Below are 18,259 nucleotides of genomic sequence, written 5' to 3' on the forward strand. Positions count from 1 at the left end.
CAATATTTTATCTAAAAGATCTTTCTTAAGCTGAAGGTTATGAACTGTTTATTTTGGTTAAACCACAACACCAGTATATTACAGCAGGGTTCTGAATTTTCCATGACTTCCGTGTCCTTTCCAGCATTTCAGATGTCTGTATTACTTCCTGATTCATAAAAATTCAACATCTATAGCAAATACTTTACTTACTTTTTTGTCTACCTGGACTATAAAGGTTTTTTTTTTCATCTTGATCTCTTCTTTGTTTAAATAGGGGTGAACAAACTTTATTGTTTTTTTTTTAAACAAGACCACACTAGTGACTCTCATCTGCACTATGGGTTGAGGTGGGGGAGAATTATTTATATATATTTAAAAGATTTAACCAAACCTGGGAGGCGACCAACCAATTACATGGATGGAAGAGGGACAGCAGTTCAGTTTGCTCATCCTTGGTCCCGGATTTGTTATACTCAGTTATTTAGGAAAAATGTGAAATTTATATTGGAGATATTTTGCTCAATTCTGCCTGGCCCCAGGTGACATGATGGGCTTTTGGGAGCTGTTAAAGCACACCCCCACTGGCGACGTTGTTGAGTGAGTAAAAGGGGAGACCAAGAGAGTGCTGGGTCTGAGAGAGCAGCGGGGGAGGGGGCGGTGAAGCAGGACCAGAGAGCTATTACCACTGCTGCCGCCACTGCGACAAAATGAAAGCCAGTAGGAGGCAAACGAGCCGAGAGCCTTAGAGGAGGCTCCTGCTGGTAACAAAAACTGATGGTGCCCAGCATTCGGCGCAGCGGCTGCACAGGCGTGGGGACTACTGTGACCAACACATGGCTGACCTGACCAGCCCTCTGGGGCATGCCCGAAGCCTGAGTAGGCCGATCTGGCCCTGCAGAGTAGATAATAAAGGGCTCCATTGGTGAAATAGAGAGCAAGAATTTAAAAATGGGCTTGAAGGGTACAAGTGCAGATCTAGGGCTGAATTTTCAAAAATGCCACATGCAAAAGTAGCCTCTACTCACATATTCTGTACCTGATAAAAGTAAAAAAATACACACGCATTTTCACTTTCAGGCACACATATGCATGCAAAAACGGGGCAACCTAGGGGCATGGCTGGGTGGGGCCAACAGTTACACACAAGGCGCTATCTTAAATGATACAAGCGAACATTTTCCTATTTACTTGTGTATGTTTACACCTGCTGATTATGTTAAGTGATATTAAATGTGCTTACTGTGTAGTAGCGATTGGGTGGGAGATCTGAGTGGCATTCAGGCCGAAGAAGCAGCAGAGTCTCAAGAAGAACTAAGCCCAACTGGTAGAAGTAATTGGCAAAACTGGGAACTTCACTCACACGCATATATTTTAAAAAAAAGACACCGATTTATGCGACTATGACCCACTTTATATTTTGCATGTAAAATATAGGCATGCGTATTTTAAAATCGGGAAGGTAAAGTACGTGCACTCGATGCACCGAGAAACATGGTTTCAGTGCACTGCATGTATTCGCATGTAATCCTACATGCACACAGGTGATTGATGTTCCAGAGGGCCTCTTCAGCCATCCAACCTTCCTGGGCCGCCAGTTCCTGACACTGAGTTCCCCCAACCCCAGAGACTCGCATCTGTCGTGAGAACCAACCAGTTTGGGGCGGACAAGGACACTCCCCTGATCAGGTGGGCCTCCTGCAACCACCACTGGAGGAGAGAACAGATTTCCATCGCAAGTGGAGATGACCCAAATAGTCCTGAGACTGTGGGTTCCAACGAGTCAGCTGAAGAGGACGCATGCGCGCCCTCGCCCAATGCACCACTTCTAGGGTCGCCGCCATCAAACCAAGCACTTGGAGATAGCACCACACCATCGGGTGTATAGTGTTCATAATGTTCACCAACTGACACACCTGGGACATCAACTTCTGGATCTGAGCGGCCGGCAGAAAGACCTTGCCTCGCCTTGTGTCGAACAGGACTCCCAGATACTCCAATGACTGGGAAGGCTGGAGACTGCTCTTGGCCAGGTTCACTACGCAACCAAGATCCTGTAACAAGGAGATAACCCTGTTAGTCACCAGGTGGCTCTCTTCCAAAGACTTGGCCCAAATCAGCCAGTCATCCAAGTATGGGTGCACCAAGATCCCATCTCTTCTTAATGCCACCACTACAACCACCATAATCTTGGAAAATGTTTTGGGGGCAAAGGGCAGCACCCAAAACTGATAATGGCGACCCAGGACCGCAAAGCACAGAAAATGTTGGTATTCCAGTTGGATTGGAACATGCAGGTAGGCCTCAGATAGATCCATGTAGGTCAAAAACTCTACTAATTGTACGGTCATTGTCCCAGAGCCGTACAAGGAGGTAAGGCCTCCATGCGAAAATGAGTCACCCGCAGGTGGCGGTTGACACTCTTGAGATCCAGGCTGGGGCAAAAGGAACCTTCCTTCTTGGGCACAACAAAATTAATGGATTAACGCCCCGTATTTTCCTGAGATGAAAGTACAGGGATCACAGCTTTCATCCGGAGGAGCTTTAGAAGCATAGACTCCACTGCCTGCTTCTTCTGTGGTGAGTGGCACGGCGACTTCATGAACATGACCTGAAAAGTGCGGTGAAATTATAGCGCATATCCTTCCCATATAACTTCCAGGACCCATCTGTCCGATGCAATCTCGACCCACCTTTGATAAAAGAGGGATAGGCGTCCCCCTATCTCCTCGCCCCGAAGGTGGGTTGGTAAAGCTTCATTGGGAAGTTCGGGACAAGCCGGCACCCAAACCTTCCCTCTCTTTGACTACTGGAGACGAAAGGACTGAGGCCTACCAAAAGGCCAAGACATCTGTAGGGGCAAAAATGCTGGGAGCCCCTAAGAAGACCCCTCATAGAAGAGGGGCGCTGTAACTGCTTCCTCTTAATCTCCGGTAGCCAGGGAACTGGAGACTCGCCCCACTTACTGGCCAGCTTTTCCAACTTGTTCCCAAATAAGAGTGACCCTTTAAAGGGCATTTTTGTAAGATTAAGTTTTGGAGTTGCGTCAACGGACCAATTACGCAACCATCGCTGTCTGGCTGCAACTACTGAAGCCATTCCTCCGGACAAGGTACGGACCAAATCACAGCCTGCGTCTGCTAAAATGACAGCAGCAAGTTCCATAACCATTCTGGCATTCACCCAGAATCATCCACCTCCTGAGAGAGAAGCAGACAAGACCGAGCCACAAGAGCACAACAGGAGGCAATCTGTAAGGTCATTGCTACTGCATCAAAGGCTTGCGTAAGAATAGACTCAATCCGTCTATCATGCGCATCCTTTAAGGCTGCTCCTCCCTCCACGGAAACAGTCGTTCGCTTAGAGACGGCACAGACCAGCGTATCCACTTTGGGAAAACGCAAACGCTCTCCCACCGCTGAGTCTAGAGGGTACAGGCCCTCCAGCATCCGGCCCCCTTTTAAACTTGCCTCCGGGGCGTCCCTTTCAAGATCAATCAACTCCTGAATGGCATCCGTCACAGGAAAGAGGCAAGAGGCTTTCCGCAGAGAAATCAAAACGGGATTCTTCTTCGGTTCTGACATAGAATCCGCCCCAAGAACTCCCAGCATCTTCAGGGTCTGGGAAATCAGGGCTGGCAATTCATCTCTGTGAAAGAACCGTAACACGGTCCAATACAGTTCCAACCCAGGGGGGATTTCCCTGTCTTCCAAGGAATCAGGATCAACCTCTTCATCTGTGCCATCCGGGTCCCTACAGGAATGCCCGTGGCAAAATGAGGCGTGCCTTGTGCCTGCCCATAGGGATGGGAGAGGGAGGGACCACCGGCTGAGGGCCCGTCCAGATAGGGGTAGGCAAAGGCTTGTAAACCTTGAAAGAACTCCAGTCAAGTAAAGGCAGCCGGATCCATGCCAAGTCCAGGGAGTACTGGAGTGGGCCCAACTGAATTGCCATCTCCTGTGGATGAGCCAGTCACGTGAGTACCCAAATCTGGCCTACTTCCGGTTAAAGCCGCGGCCAGCCCATCATCTGAATGGGAAGAGCCAGGCTAGGCAAAATCCGAGGAGGATAAATCTCCTTCAGCATCCTCACAGCGCTGACACAAGTTGGAAGACAGGTCAGGGCGTCAAGCCCTAACATCACAAGCAGCGCAAAGAGAAAGGTGCTTAGGCTTCTTGGTTACTGGCACCATTAGCAGCGGCAGCTGCGCGTTCAATCGGCTCATGAATTTACGCACAGGAATTTCAAGCACATAGGTAAAAAAAAAAGGGTGCCACGAGGCGCACGCACAGCTTGTGTGCTCAGCCGCAGGGTATCCCACGCTCTTAAAAACCGCGCGTGTAGGGGGGCGCTGTTCGCATCCGATGTGAGAGGACGTGCACTGGCTCCGCTCCGTCCCCTCCGGGCCTGCCTACCCTCGAAATAAGCTTTAATTACTAAGATTTTTTGGCGAAAAGAACCACTTGGCATAATTGCTAGGCTATACTCTCTTTCGCAATGACCAGCAAGAGAAAAACGACGGATCTCAAGCAGTATTCGTATGGGAAACTCTCCCCTGATCCGGGCCAAGATGGCGCCGAGAGTGAGGCTGCGGATCAGAATTGCATAGGGGAGCCGGCGGGCGGACTGAAAGACCCCACGGATAAAGCGCCGGACCCTGCCACCACCGCACTCTCTAGAGAGGAAGCCTGATGTTGGTTCCTGGAATTACGGGCTGATATGAAGCAGTACCAGCAGGATATCATGGCGTCGGTGGCAGACCTTAAAGAGGATTTGGCTGCCCTGGGGAATCGGGTCGACGAGACGGAAACCCGTATCGACTGTCACGGCGATGCCATTAATAATTTGCTTACCAGGCAAGAAAAAACCTCCGTGGACTTACAGGCTCTCTACGATAAGATTGAGGACTTGGATAACCGTGGTAGACGGAACAATATGCGGATTCGGGGGGTTCCAGAAACTGCCGAGTATGCCGATGCGCGTCAGGTAGCCGCCCAAATTTGCACCCACATCCTCAGCAAGGGAGCAGAAGGTCAGTCGGGCAGCATGGCCATACCTCCTGAAATCGGCTTTGAACGTGCCCATCGGGCGTTGGGGCCTCGGAGGGATCAACAACCGCGAGACATAGTCCTCTGCTTTACCAGCTTCCCTTTAAAGGACAGAATTCTTAGAGAAGCGAGACAACTGAAGACCGTACAGTGGAACAATTGCCACATTTCTCTCTTCCAAGATTTGGCGCCAATAACGTTAAAAAAGCGCTACGATATGAGAGAAGTGACTCAGGCCTTGAGGGACCGGGACATAAGATATAGATGGACATACCCTTTTGGCCTGACTTTCCAGCACCAGGGCACTACCTATCGTGTTGCCTCCTTAGAGGAGGCATCAGCAGTTTTTCAAAAAGCACAGCTGCCGGTATCGTTCTCTTCTTCTAAAATGGCGGCTCATCCGCCATCTCATGATTCGGCACCACGATGGCAAAGGGCAGGAAAGGGAGGCAAGCGGCTGCGTCGGCAGTCTGGCGACTCCAGATCTCGCACCTCCGAACCCGACTGAGGGAGAGTGGGACTGCTTCTAGCTATACAATCCTTTTGGAAAGAGTTCCCCAGCTTGGGTTTTCTGCGTGAGGACTTATGAGACAGGTTTTGAGCCTGCAGTAAAATATGACTGTTTGAATATGGTTAAGTTGGTTCTACACCTTGCAATAGCACTTGCTCTACATGTGAGAAATGTGTCAGCAGCGTTCGAGGGTTGTTGTTTCTGTTAAAAATTCTTGATCACAGGCGGGGATACCGGGGGGGGGGGGGGGGGGGTTATGTTTTTCTCTCTGGTTGGATGGCGGCAGGCCCTCCAAATTCGGCGTCCCAGACGACGACTTGGGATGCAGCAGGTCGTATAGTGCTCATGGCCATACACATAGGCTCTCACGCTTACAGGCGAGAGGGGCAGATGCAGGGTGGCAACCACAGAATAGCTTTGGTGACAACTTGGGGGGGGGGGAGACCTGACTTGTATACATTTGGGAGGGCTGTGCAGGCTCTGGTGAATGCTTTTTTTTATCATGATGGCGACTAAATTAGTATCTATCAATGTCAAAGGCCTTAACTCTCCTCAGAAAAGGCAATTGCTTAAACGAGAACTAACCAGACAGGCAGCTGATATCATTTTTATCCAGGAAACGCATATGAAGAAATCCCATGAGCAGCTGCTAAAGTTTCCGAGGTTTTCTACCTCTTTGTGGGCCGCTTGCACTCCTGAACATAGGTATGCAGGGGTGGGTATTTTGTACTCCTCCTTATTTGTTCATGAGCAGATCCTGGTAGTTGCAGACCCGCACGGTAGATTTATCTTGATAAGATCAAAATTGATAAAAAAGATTTCACCATCCTTAATGTGTATTTTCCACACCAGCATCAGGTGCCATTTATAAAGCGATTGTGCACATTATTGCAACAACATGCGGAGAGGGAGGTAATTGTGGGGGGGAGACTTTAATTTGTATTGGACCCCCTTAAGGATTCCAGCTCAGGCATATCATCCCATACGGTGGCAAGGCGGCATTGGTTGAAAGCTCTAGCTACATGGGGGTTGATAGATATATGGCGGACTAGACATGAGCACTCCCGCTCGTATACGTTCTATTCCAACCCCCACTCTACCTACCCCGCATTGATTATATTTTGTGTCTGCTTCTATGCAGCCCCGTATACAGAAAATTAGACATTGACAACATTACATGGTCTGACCATGCCCCAGTCTGGATGATCTGCACACTGGAGATTCTGGGGGTGGCCTCCGCACATGGAGACTCAACGATAGTTTTGTTTAAGGATCCCTCCTTTGCTGCCTCCACCCGCAAAACAACTTCTTGAGTACTTTCGGGAGAACCAGACGGAGGGTATGTCTCCCCTCACGGTCTGGGAGTGCTCTAAGGCAGTAATTCGGGGTTCCTGCATTTCTAGGGCGACCTACTGTAATAAGGAGAGAGAGGCCAAACGGGCACTACTCATTCAGGAACTCACCGACGTTAACCACACGGCATAGTAGTTCCCAATCAGGGCGACTGTACCAAAAATTTCTGGCAGTCCGAGCTCAGATTCGGACGTTGGAAGACTCCGCTATTAGCCACTCTCTGACTCTTCTTAAACAACAATATTTTGAGGGGGGTAATAAGGCGGGTAAGCTGCTGGCTAGACAGTTGCGAGTTGCCCAAGCCCCAAACAGTTATATCTAAGATACAGGATGCCAGGGGGCAGGTTGTCACTTCCACTGAGGACATACGACAATCATTCACAGACTTCTACTCTAAATTATACTCCTGCGATACGCCTATTGCCCCTGATGTCATTGCTGATTACTTGTCATCTATTGATTTGCCCCAGCTTACTCCCCTGCAGAGAGAGGTACTAGATAAGCCGATATCACAACTGGAAGTGTTGGCGGCTATTAAACTACTGAAAGCTGGAAAAGCGCCAGGGTTGGACGGATACACTGGTAGCTACTATCGTAAATTTGCCCATATACTCGCTGGTCCTATGACGTTGGCATTTAACTCGCTGCTGGAAGGAGCGGAATTCACTTCTGACGCCAACACTGCAGGTATCAACGGTATTGGCCAAACCGGGTAGAGACCCCGTTCACTGTAGCTCCTACCGGCCGATTTCACTAATCAATATTGACTTAAAGATCTTGGCTAGAGTTTTAGCGGCCCGGTTGAATGGAGTTTTGCCGGGGCTTATACATAATGACCAGGTGGGGTTTGTGGCCCGGGAGGTTAGCTGCGGACAACGTCCGTCGGATAGTGGGACATCATTGATCTGGTGCAACGGGAAGGCCTCCCGGCTGTCCTCCTAGCGCTGGACGCTGAAAAAGGCCTTTGACCTTGTTAACTGGGATGTTCTCTTTTCTACGTTACAGGTTATGGGATTTGGGACATCCTTTATTGCTTGGCTACGCAAAATGTACGCCCACCCTGCGCCAGGGTTAGGTCAACGGGAGATATGGTCCTCAGTTTTTCGATTCATAGAGGGACAAGACAGGGGTGCCCCCTTTCCCCTTTGTTGTTTGCCATATTTTTAGAACCCTTTGCTAGTCGTATACGGGGCAACGTGGGTGTGCGGGGCATTTCCAAAGGAACTGACCACTTTAAAATTTCCCTGTTTGCAGACGATGTCTTGTTTACCCTTACTGACCCGGAGCTGTCTCTGAGGGGAGTTATGGATGAATTGGGGGAATTTACGAGGCGATCAGGGATGAAAATTAACTTCGATAAGTCAGAAATATTGAACCTCACCTTGCCATCTGAAGTAGTTCAGGAGCTACGGGAGACGTTTTCCCTTTAATGGACCACTACTTCGTTAAATATTTGGGAGTTCACTTAGGGACGCATACTGACTCTCTCTATGATTTGAATTATCGGCCATTACTCGTAAAGCTGCAAGGCGACTTGGATAGGTGGGGGGATCAGGCACACTCCTGGTTGGGTAGGATAGCCATTTTAAAAATGAACGTGTTGCCTCGATTCTTGTACTTTTTTACCACCATTCCTATCTACCTTCCAGATAGTTTACTTCGTAATTGGCAACAAATTCTTGGGCATTTTATTTGGAGGCGTAGGCCCCCCAGGATAGCAAGGGCCACTCTGTATCAGACAAGAGTGCGAGGGGGTCTCCAGGTGCCCAACCTCGTCTGGTATTATAGTGCGGCGCAATTAAGGGCGTTAGTTGCTTTACATGCTACAAGGGAAATACCACAATGGGTTAAGTTGGAACAAGCTTCCCTGGGCCGCTTTTCCTATAGATGCCCTTCCTTGGCAGCCCCGATCTCTCTGGGGTGACACTCTTTTTTTTACCCTTTGCCTTACGCACTACCATGCAGATATGGCATAGATGGAAGAAGGTTTTGGTGGGGCCCGAGCGTTTTTCTCTGATGACTCATTTATTTTCCAATACAGTTATTCCATTGAGAGATAGATCGAAAGCCCCTCTGCAGTGGACAAGCCAGGGGGTTTTCAGGTTGGGACATGTTTATCAACAGGATGCCATGCCTCTCGCCAGAGCGACTGCGAGATGTGTCTGGGTTGTTGTCAGTTGACTTTTATTGTATGGCCAAAGTACGTCACTTTACTCTTAAAGGGATCGAGAGGGATTGATTCGAACTAAGGGCACATTATTTGAAATGTTTTGTAAAATGCTTCTACCCTTAAAGGAGTGATCTCCAAAATCTATGGACTTTTGAAACACCAGGAGGCACGCCTCACTTCGGCATCGCACTCTTTGGGAAAAAGACTTTCAGCTAGCTTTGGATGATGAGGATTGGGCACAAATTTATGCCGCTGCACATAAATGCTCTATATCCACAGGGCTTTCAAGAAAACTGCTATAAATTGCTCTATCGCTGGCACTTACACGCCGGTTGCCCTTCATAAATTTGCGCCAGACATACCAGATACGTGTTGGAGAGGATGTCACGCCAAGGGTACTTACTATCATCTTTGGTGGCAATGCCCTATCGTTGATCAATATTGGAATGCGGTGTTTACCTGGCTCTCCCAGCTTGTCCACGCTCCGCTTAAGATTGAGCCTTGGCACGCGTTATTGGGATTACCAATCTCGGATACTTCACCTCCTGTGCGAAAATTGGCTCTTCAAGTATTTATTGCCACACGAGCAGAAATTGCCCTTTATTGGAAGCAAAAACTTACACCATCTTTAGCCACCATTCAGCAACGCTTGCATTCCTACTACCAGCTGAATAGGCTCACTGCCTTGCATCAGGATCGTATTGCTGCATTCCAAGGTATATGGCATCCATACTCAGCTTGGCTGGAGGCTCAGAAGGACTGATTGGAGGGATAGCTTGGAGAGTACTACGGGCCAGGACAAAACCCTGACCAAGGACTGTTGCCACTCGAAAAATGAGCCCTCATTGTTTTCTTCTCTATTGTTTGTTTTCCTCTCTATTGGTTTTTTACCAACTTATCGCTTGCTCTAGTTAGCCATTCTGCCTGATACTTGCTGCCGTGTGTTATGGTCATGGGGAGAAGGGGGGGAGGAGGTTTTTCTAGGGGAAGCTTCACTTTGGCAACTGCAATATGGCACCTTACGGCCATTACGTATTCCTGATTTTTCACGTGCAATGTTTGTATTTGGTGTCTTGCATAGTGGACATGTTATTCTGGTATTCTTTATTGTTGGCTGTATATTTTGCATACTGTTATTTCCATATTGCTTACCAATAAAAAAACGTTTAAATATAAAAAAAAAAAAAAACCGCGCGTGTAGGGATGCGCATATTGTTACGCACACAAGCGCGCGTTCAGGCACCAATAGAACCAAAGTCAGACAGGGGGCACCCGAGCAAGAACAGATCAAACCCTGAATAGGTTAAGTCCAGGACATAGACTGAAGAAGCATCGTAGGGCAAGCTGGAGTCAGGGCTGGCGGCAATCAGGAAGCAGTGGCAAGGGAAAGCTGAGGTCTAGACAAGGAGAGAGTCAATAGCGTAGTCAGGCAATTCAGAGGTCTGGGCTTGGAGAGTGTCAATAGTGTAGTCAAGCAATGCAGAGGCCTGGGGTAGGAGACAGTCAATAGCGTAGTCAAGCAATGCAGAGGTCTGGGGTTGGAGACAGTCAATAGCGTAGTCAAGCAATGCAGAGGTCTGGGGTTGGAGACAGTCAATAGCGTAGTCAAGCAATGCAGAGGTCTGGGCTTGGAGAGAGTCAATGGCGTGGTCAGGCAAAGCAGAGGTCCGGGCTTGGAGAGAGTCAATGGCGTGGTCAGGCAAAGCAGAGGTCCGGGCTTGGAGAGAGTCAACGGCGTGGTCAGGCAAAGCAGAGGTCTGGGGTTGAAGACAGTCAATAGCGTAGTCAAGCAATGCAGAGGTTTGGGCTTGGAGAGAGTCAATAGCGTAGTCAGGCAATGCAGAGGTCTGGGGTTGAAGACAGTCAATAGCGTAGTCAGGCAATGCAGAGGTCTGGGGTTGAAGACAGTCAATAGCGTAGTCAGGCAATGCAGAGGTCTGGGGTTGAAGACAGTCAATAGCATAGTCAAGCAATGCAGAGGTTTGGGCTTGGAGAGAGTCAACGGTGTGGTCAGGCAAAGCAGAGATCCGGGCTTGGAGAGAGTCAATGGCGTGGTCAGGCAAAGCAGAGGTCCGGGCTTGGAGAGAGTCAATGGCGTGGTCAGGCAAAGCAGAGGTCCGGGCTTGGAGAGAGTCAATGGCGTGGTCAGGCAAAGCAGAGGTCCGGGCTTGGAGAGAGTCAACGGCGTGGTCAGGCAAAGCAGAGGTCCGGGCTTGGAGAGAGTCAACTGCGTGGTCAAGCAAAGCAGAGGTCGTATCCGAGAAGACAATCCAAGTGTAGGTTAGGAATCAGGAACGCAGGAAACAAGGAAACCAGGAACAGGAGTCAGCGAGGATCAGGAAACCAGGAACAAAGGGAGAATCACCAGGAGGCAACGAGTACACGACCAGCGTGGAGACCTGTTGCAAAGGCAATCCTTAGGAGCGGAGCCCGGCCTTAAGTACCGGGATGCCCCGAACGTCAAACAACGGGGCCGCGGCCAAGTTCCCGCCGCGGGGTTCCTTCATAAGACTCAATGGTGCGCGGTGTGCGCCCTAGGGAGGGGCACAGCACTGGGATGGCGGGTGTCTCTCCGCGCACCCGGACCTCTGCACTGCCTGACTATGCTATTGACTGTCTTCAACCCCAGAACCTCTGCATTGCCTGCACTACGCTATTGACTGTCTCTCAACCCCAGACCTCTGCATGCCTGACTACGCTCTGACTCTCTCCAAGCCCAAACCTCTGCATTGCTTGACTACGCTATTGACTGTCTTCAACCCCAGACCCTCTGCATTGCCCTGACTACGCTATTGACTCTCTCCAAGCCCCAGACCTCTGCATTGCTTGACTACGCTATTGACTGTCTCCAACCCCAGACCTCTGCATTGCTTGACTACGCTATTGACTGTCTCCAACCCCAGACCTCTGCATTGCTTGACTACGCTATTGACTGTCTCCTACCCCAGGCCTCTGCATTGCTTGACTACACTATTGACACTCTCCAAGCCCAGACCTCTGAATTGCCTGACTACGCTATTGACTCTCTCCTTGTCTAGACCTCAGCTTTCCCTTGCCACTGCTTCCTGATTGCTGCCAGCCCTGACTCCAGCTTGCCCTACGATGCTTCTTCAGTCTATGTCCTGGACTTAACCTATTCAGGCTTTGATCTGTTCTTGCTCGGGTGCCCCCTGTCTGACTTTGGTTCTATTGGTGCTGAACGCGCGCTGTGTGCGTAACAATAGGCGCATCCCTACACGCGCGGTTTTTTTTTTTTTATATTTAAACGTTTTTTTATTGGTAAGCAATATGGAAATAACAGTATGCAAAATATACAGCCAACAATAAAGAATACCAGAATAACATGTCCACTATGCAAGACACCAAATACAAACATTGCACGTGAAAACAGGAATACGTAATGGCCGTAAGGTGCCATATTGGCAGTTGCCAAAGTGAAGCTTCCCCTAGAAAAACCCCCTCCCCCCCTTCTCCCCATGACCATAACCACACGGGCAGCAAGTATCAGGCAGAATGGCTAACTAGAGCAAGCGATATAAAAGTTGGTAAAAAACCAATAGAGAGGAAAACAAACAATAGAGAAGAAAACAATGAGGGCTCATTTTTCGAGTGGCCAAACAGTCATTGGTCAGGGTTTTGTCCTGGCCCGTAGTACTCTCCAAGCTATCCCTCCAATCAGTCCTTATGAGCCTCCAGCCAAGCTGAGTATGGATGCCATATACCTTGGAATGCAGCAATACGATCCTGATGCAAGGCAGTGAGCCTATTCAGCTGGTAGTAGGATAGGCAAGCGTTTGCTGAATGGTGGCTAAAGATGGTTGTAAGTTTTTGCTTCCAATAAAGGGCAATTTCTGTCGTGTGGCAATAAAATACTTGAAGAGCCAATTTTCGCACAGGAGGTGAAGTATCCGAGATTGGTAATCCCAATAACGCGTGCCAAGGCTCAATCTTAAGCGGAGCGTGGACAAGCTGGGAGAGCCAGGTAAACACCGCATTCCAATATGAACAACGATAGTGGCATTGCCACCAAAGATGATAGTAAGTACCCTTGGCGTGACATCCTCTCCAACACGTATCTGGTTGGTCTGGCGCAAATTTAGAAGGGCAACCGGCGTGTAGTGCCAGCGATTAGAGCAATTTATAGCAGTTTTCTTGAAGCCCTGTGGATATAGAGAATTTATGTGCAGCGGCATAAATTTGTGTCCAATCCTCATCATCCAAAGCTAGCTGAAAGTCTTTTTCCCAAGAGTGCGAGCCGAAGTGGAGGCGTGCTCCTGGTGTTCAAAAGTCCATAGATTTGGAGATCACTCCTTTAAGGGTAGAAGCATTTTACAAAACATTTCAAATAATGTGCCCTTAGTTCGAATCAATCCCCTCTCGAATCCCTTTAAGAGTAAAGTGACGTACTTTGGCATACAATAAAAAGTCAACTGACAACAACCCAGACACATCTCGCAGGTCGCTCTGGCGAGAGCATGGCATCCTGTTGATAAACATGTCCCAACCTGAAAACCCCCCTGGCTTGTCCACTGCAGAGGGGCTTTCGATCTATCTCTCAATGGAATAACTGTATTGGAAAATAAATGAGTCATCAGAGAAAACGCTCGGGCCCCACCAAAACCTTCTTCCATCTATGCCATATCTGCATGGTAGTGCGTAAGGCAAAGGGTAAAAAAAGAGTGTCACCCCAGAGAGATCGGGGCTGCCAAGGAAGGGCATCTATAGGAAAGCGGCCCAGGGAAGCTTGTTCCAACTTAACCCATTGTGGTATTTCCCTTGTAGCATGTAAAGCAACTAACGCCCTTAATTGCGCCGCACTATAATACCAGACGAGGTTGGGCACCTGGAGACCCCCTCGCACTCTTGTCTGATACAGAGTGGCCCTTGCTATCCTGGGGGGCCTACGCCTCCAAATAAAATGCCCAAGAATTTGTTGCCAATTACGAAGTAAACTATCTGGAAGGTAGATAGGAATGGTGGTAAAAAAGTACAAGAATCGAGGCAACACGTTCATTTTTAAAATGGCTATCCTACCCAACCAGGAGTGTGCCTGATCCCCCCACCTATCCAAGTCGCCTTGCAGCTTTACGAGTAATGGCCGATAATTCAAATCATAGAGAGAGTCAGTATGCGTCCCTAAGTGAACTCCCAAATATTTTAACGAAGTAGTGGTCCATTTAAAGGGAAACGTCTCCCGTAGCTCCTGAACTACTTCAGATGGCAAGGTGAGGTTCAATATTTCTGACTTATCGAAGTTAATTTTCATCCCTGATCGCCTCGTAAATTCCCCCAATTCATCCATAACTCCCCTCAGAGACAGCGCCGGGTCAGTAAGGGTAAACAAGACATCGTCTGCAAACAGGGAAATTTTAAAGTGGTCAGTTCCTTTGGAAATGCCCCGCACACCCACGTTGCCCCGTATACGACTAGCAAAGGGTTCTAAAAATATGGCAAACAACAAAGGGGAAAGGGGGCACCCCTGTCTTGTCCCTCTATGAATCGAAAACTGAGGACCATATCTCCCGTTGACCTTAACCCTGGCCGCAGGGTGGGCGTACATTTTGCGTAGCCAAGCAATAAAGGATGTCCCAAATCCCATAACCTGTAACGTAGAAAAGAGAAAATCCCAGTTAACAAGGTCAAAGGCCTTTTCAGCGTCCAGCGCTAGGAGGACAGCCGGGAGGCCTTCCCGTTGCACCAGATCAATGATGTCCACTATCCGACGGACGTTGTCCGCAGCTAACCTCCCGGGCACAAACCCCACCTGGTCATTATGTATAAGCCCCGGCAAAACTCCATTCAACCGGGCCGCTAAAACTCTAGCCAAGATCTTTAAGTCAATATTGATTAGTGAAATCGGCCGGTAGGAGCTACAGTGAACGGGGTCTCTACCCGGTTTGGCCAATACCGTGATACCTGCAGTGTTGGCGTCAGAAGTGAATTCCGCTCCTTCCAGCAGCGAGTTAAATGCCAACGTCATAGGACCAGCGAGTATATGGGCAAATTTACGATAGTAGCTACCAGTGTATCCGTCCAACCCTGGCGCTTTTCCAGCTTTCAGTAGTTTAATAGCCGCCAACACTTCCAGTTGTGATATCGGCTTATCTAGTACCTCTCTCTGCAGGGGAGTAAGCTGGGGCAAATCAATAGATGACAAGTAATCAGCAATGACATCAGGGGCAATAGGCGTATCGCAGGAGTATAATTTAGAGTAGAAGTCTGTGAATGATTGTCGTATGTCCTCAGTGGAAGTGACAACCTGCCCCCTGGCATCCTGTATCTTAGATATAACTGTTTGGGCTTGGGCAACTCGCAACTGTCTAGCCAGCAGCTTACCCGCCTTATTACCCCCCTCAAAATATTGTTGTTTAAGAAGAGTCAGAGAGTGGCTAATAGCGGAGTCTTCCAACGTCCGAATCTGAGCTCGGACTGCCAGAAATTTTTGGTACAGTCGCCCTGATTGGGAACTACTATGCCGTGTGGTTAAGTCGGTGAGTTCCTGAATGAGTAGTGCCCGTTTGGCCTCTCTCTCCTTATTACAGTAGGTCGCCCTAGAAATGCAGGAACCCCGAATTACCGCCTTAGAGCACTCCCAGACCGTGAGGGGAGACATACCCTCCGTCTGGTTCTCCCGAAAGTACTCAAGAAGTTGTTTTGCGGTGGAGGCAGCAAAGGAGGGATCCTTAAACAAACTATCGTTGAGTCTCCATGTGCGGAGGCCACCCCCAGAATCTCCCAGTGTGCAGATCATCCAGACTGGGGCATGGTCAGACCATGTAATGTTGTCAATGTCTATTTTCTGTATACGGGGCTGCATAGAAGCAGACACAAAAATATAATCAATGCGGGTGTAGGTAGAGTGGGGGTTGGAATAGAACGTATACGAGCGGGAGTGCTCATGTCTAGTCCGCCATATATCTATCAACCCCCATGTAGCTAGAACTTTCAACCAATGCCGCCTTGCCACCGTATGGGATGATATGCCTGAGCTGGAATCCTTAAGGGGGTCCAATACAAAATTAAAGTCTCCCCCCACAATTACCTCCCCCTCCGCATGTTGTTGCAATAATGTGCACAATCGCTTTATAAATGGCACCTGATGCTGGTGTGGAAAATACACATTAAGGATGGTGAAAATCTTTTTATCAATTTTGATCTTATTCAAGATAAATCTACCGTGCGGGTCTGCAACTACCAGCGGCCAATTGCACAATTTTCCCGTGCAGGCGGCCATCTTTACTTTGCCACCTACCTGCCTGCTCGATCGAACACGCTGCCGCTGCTGGCTCCCCGGATCTCGCTGCCACCCCCGGACCCCGCTGCCGCTGCCCCCCCCAGACCCCGCTGCCGCTGCCCCCCCCGGACCCCGCTGCTGCCTACCCGCCGCTCCCGGATCCTGCTGCCGCCCCCCCGCTGCCGACCCGCCCGTGCGATTTTGGCGCTCATCCAGGCAGGGGAGGGAGGGAGGAAGGGAGAAGGGACTACCGGATGCCGCTGATGGCTGCCCGCCGCCCACCGGCCGCCTGGACCCACGGCCCTCCGACAGGTTTTTAAAATTGGTTTTTTTTTTTATATAACACACAGGTTTTTTGTTTTTTACACTTTTTAAACTTTTTTACACTTCCTGGTGCCTGTCATTTCAAATGACAGGTACCAGCGCACCCAGGTTACTGTATAGGCGCTGTTACAGCGCCTATACAGTAAAATGGGTTGCGCGGGCATAACCCTTCCCTAACGCTTCACAGCCGCGCATGCATTTGCATGCGATTAGAGGAGAGTATCGGGGAGTTAGTGAAGAGAACTGTGCGTGCGGGGAGGAAGGGTGCGCCTGACACTACCTCACTGTTTTTACCGCGGCCTTACTGGATCGAGCCGTTAGGTAAAGATCTTCGCGCTGTGCCGTCAGGAGGGGAGGTGGGAGGAGCTGCACCGGGGAGAGTTGTCCTTTAAGCGCTGGCGCCCTGTGAGTTAGAAGAGGACGGAGAAGACTTTCTTACCCGATCAGAAGCCAGGGCTGACATTTCCCTCTGAGTTCTGCAGTTGCTTGTGGATGGAGTCAGGCTGAAGATATCCCCCTCTCTCGCATCAGATGCAGAGAAAGAGGAGGAGGAGGCTGGTCTGATTCCCGAGGCTCTCAGATATTTAAGTCCTTTCCCTTACCCTCGGTAGATCCGGGGCTGGGAGGCAGAAAGGTCCTATTTTCATTCTGAATCTTTTCTGCTCTTTGCAGCTGTCGGAGCATGTGCAACGCTCTCCAGCAGAGGTCAGGCGAGGGAGGGGAGGAGGGAGAGTCCGCCTGCTTAAGGTGGACCTGTAGAGATCATGTAATCAGAGGGGGGTGGGCATGGCTGAGAGGTAGTGATAACCGGGCCTATGTAATAAAACCCACTCTAAGACTGGAGTTAGATTAGCGTGCGGGTTTTACTTAAGGCACACATTAAAAACAAGGGTCCTCCCCATGGGATGCGGTAAGCTAACTGGATGCAAATCAAACAGGGGGTTTAAAAAGCATGCTGCATGAAAAGAGTGTGCTAAAATGTAAGTTAAAATGAAAAATACTCACTAATTTAGCACTGGGCATCCTGACTTGGACACAATCTCACATGCATGACCATCTGGGCAAGGCATGGCAAGTGAAACCAAAGGGTAAGCTCTCCAGGGAAGGCACCTACAGCTGAACAGTATGTACTTTGGTGCTGGGCATCTCAAATGGCTGTAGTTGCCTGTTTCAGAGATTTCACTTGGCAAAACGGCCATGCGTGTGAGATTGGCCCGGGGAATCCTGACCTGGGCACAATCTTGCATGCAGGTCCAGTTTGGTCACACGCTTTCCAATTTCAAGTGTTTACCTCTGTACTCCTGATTAATGTATTTAAGTGGATTTTCAGGTCAACTCCTTGGCCTGAGGTAGAGTAAAAGTTAACTCATATTTCTGGTGGCCATGATATTCTGTTGCTGGGTCCATGTTGACAGTGTCTTTCTACCAGGCTGGGCGCAGCAATAGAATAACTTTGGCCAGCAGAAATGTGAGTTTACTCCACCTCAGACCAAAAGAAGGTGTAAGCTCTCTGGGGATTGCACCTATAGCTGAACAAAACATAAGCTGTATGGGGAAGGCACCTTCAGCTGAATGGCATGCACTTGGTGTTGTGCACCCTGACTTTGAAGTACTGTACAGCTGTAGGTGCCTTCCCCAGA

At 49.3% G+C, this 18,259-nt stretch overlaps 1 protein-coding gene across 1 annotated transcript in view; it reads right to left on the reverse strand.

The window, feature by feature from the left end:
* LOC115083881 (gastrula zinc finger protein XlCGF26.1-like) overlaps positions 1-17,301 on the reverse strand; it is a 37,632-nt gene extending 20,331 nt beyond the window's left edge. Inside the window, exon 1 of the mRNA XM_029587939.1 lies at positions 17,059-17,301. Coding sequence (XP_029443799.1) covers positions 17,059-17,082 — 24 coding nt within the window. The 5' untranslated portion in view covers positions 17,083-17,301. The remainder of the gene's footprint in view (positions 1-17,058) is intronic.
* Between the last annotated feature and the right edge of the window lie 958 nt (positions 17,302-18,259).

This window comes from Rhinatrema bivittatum, chromosome 2 (genome assembly GCF_901001135.1).
Source record: "Rhinatrema bivittatum chromosome 2, aRhiBiv1.1, whole genome shotgun sequence".
Taxonomy (NCBI): Eukaryota; Metazoa; Chordata; class Amphibia; order Gymnophiona; family Rhinatrematidae; genus Rhinatrema; species Rhinatrema bivittatum.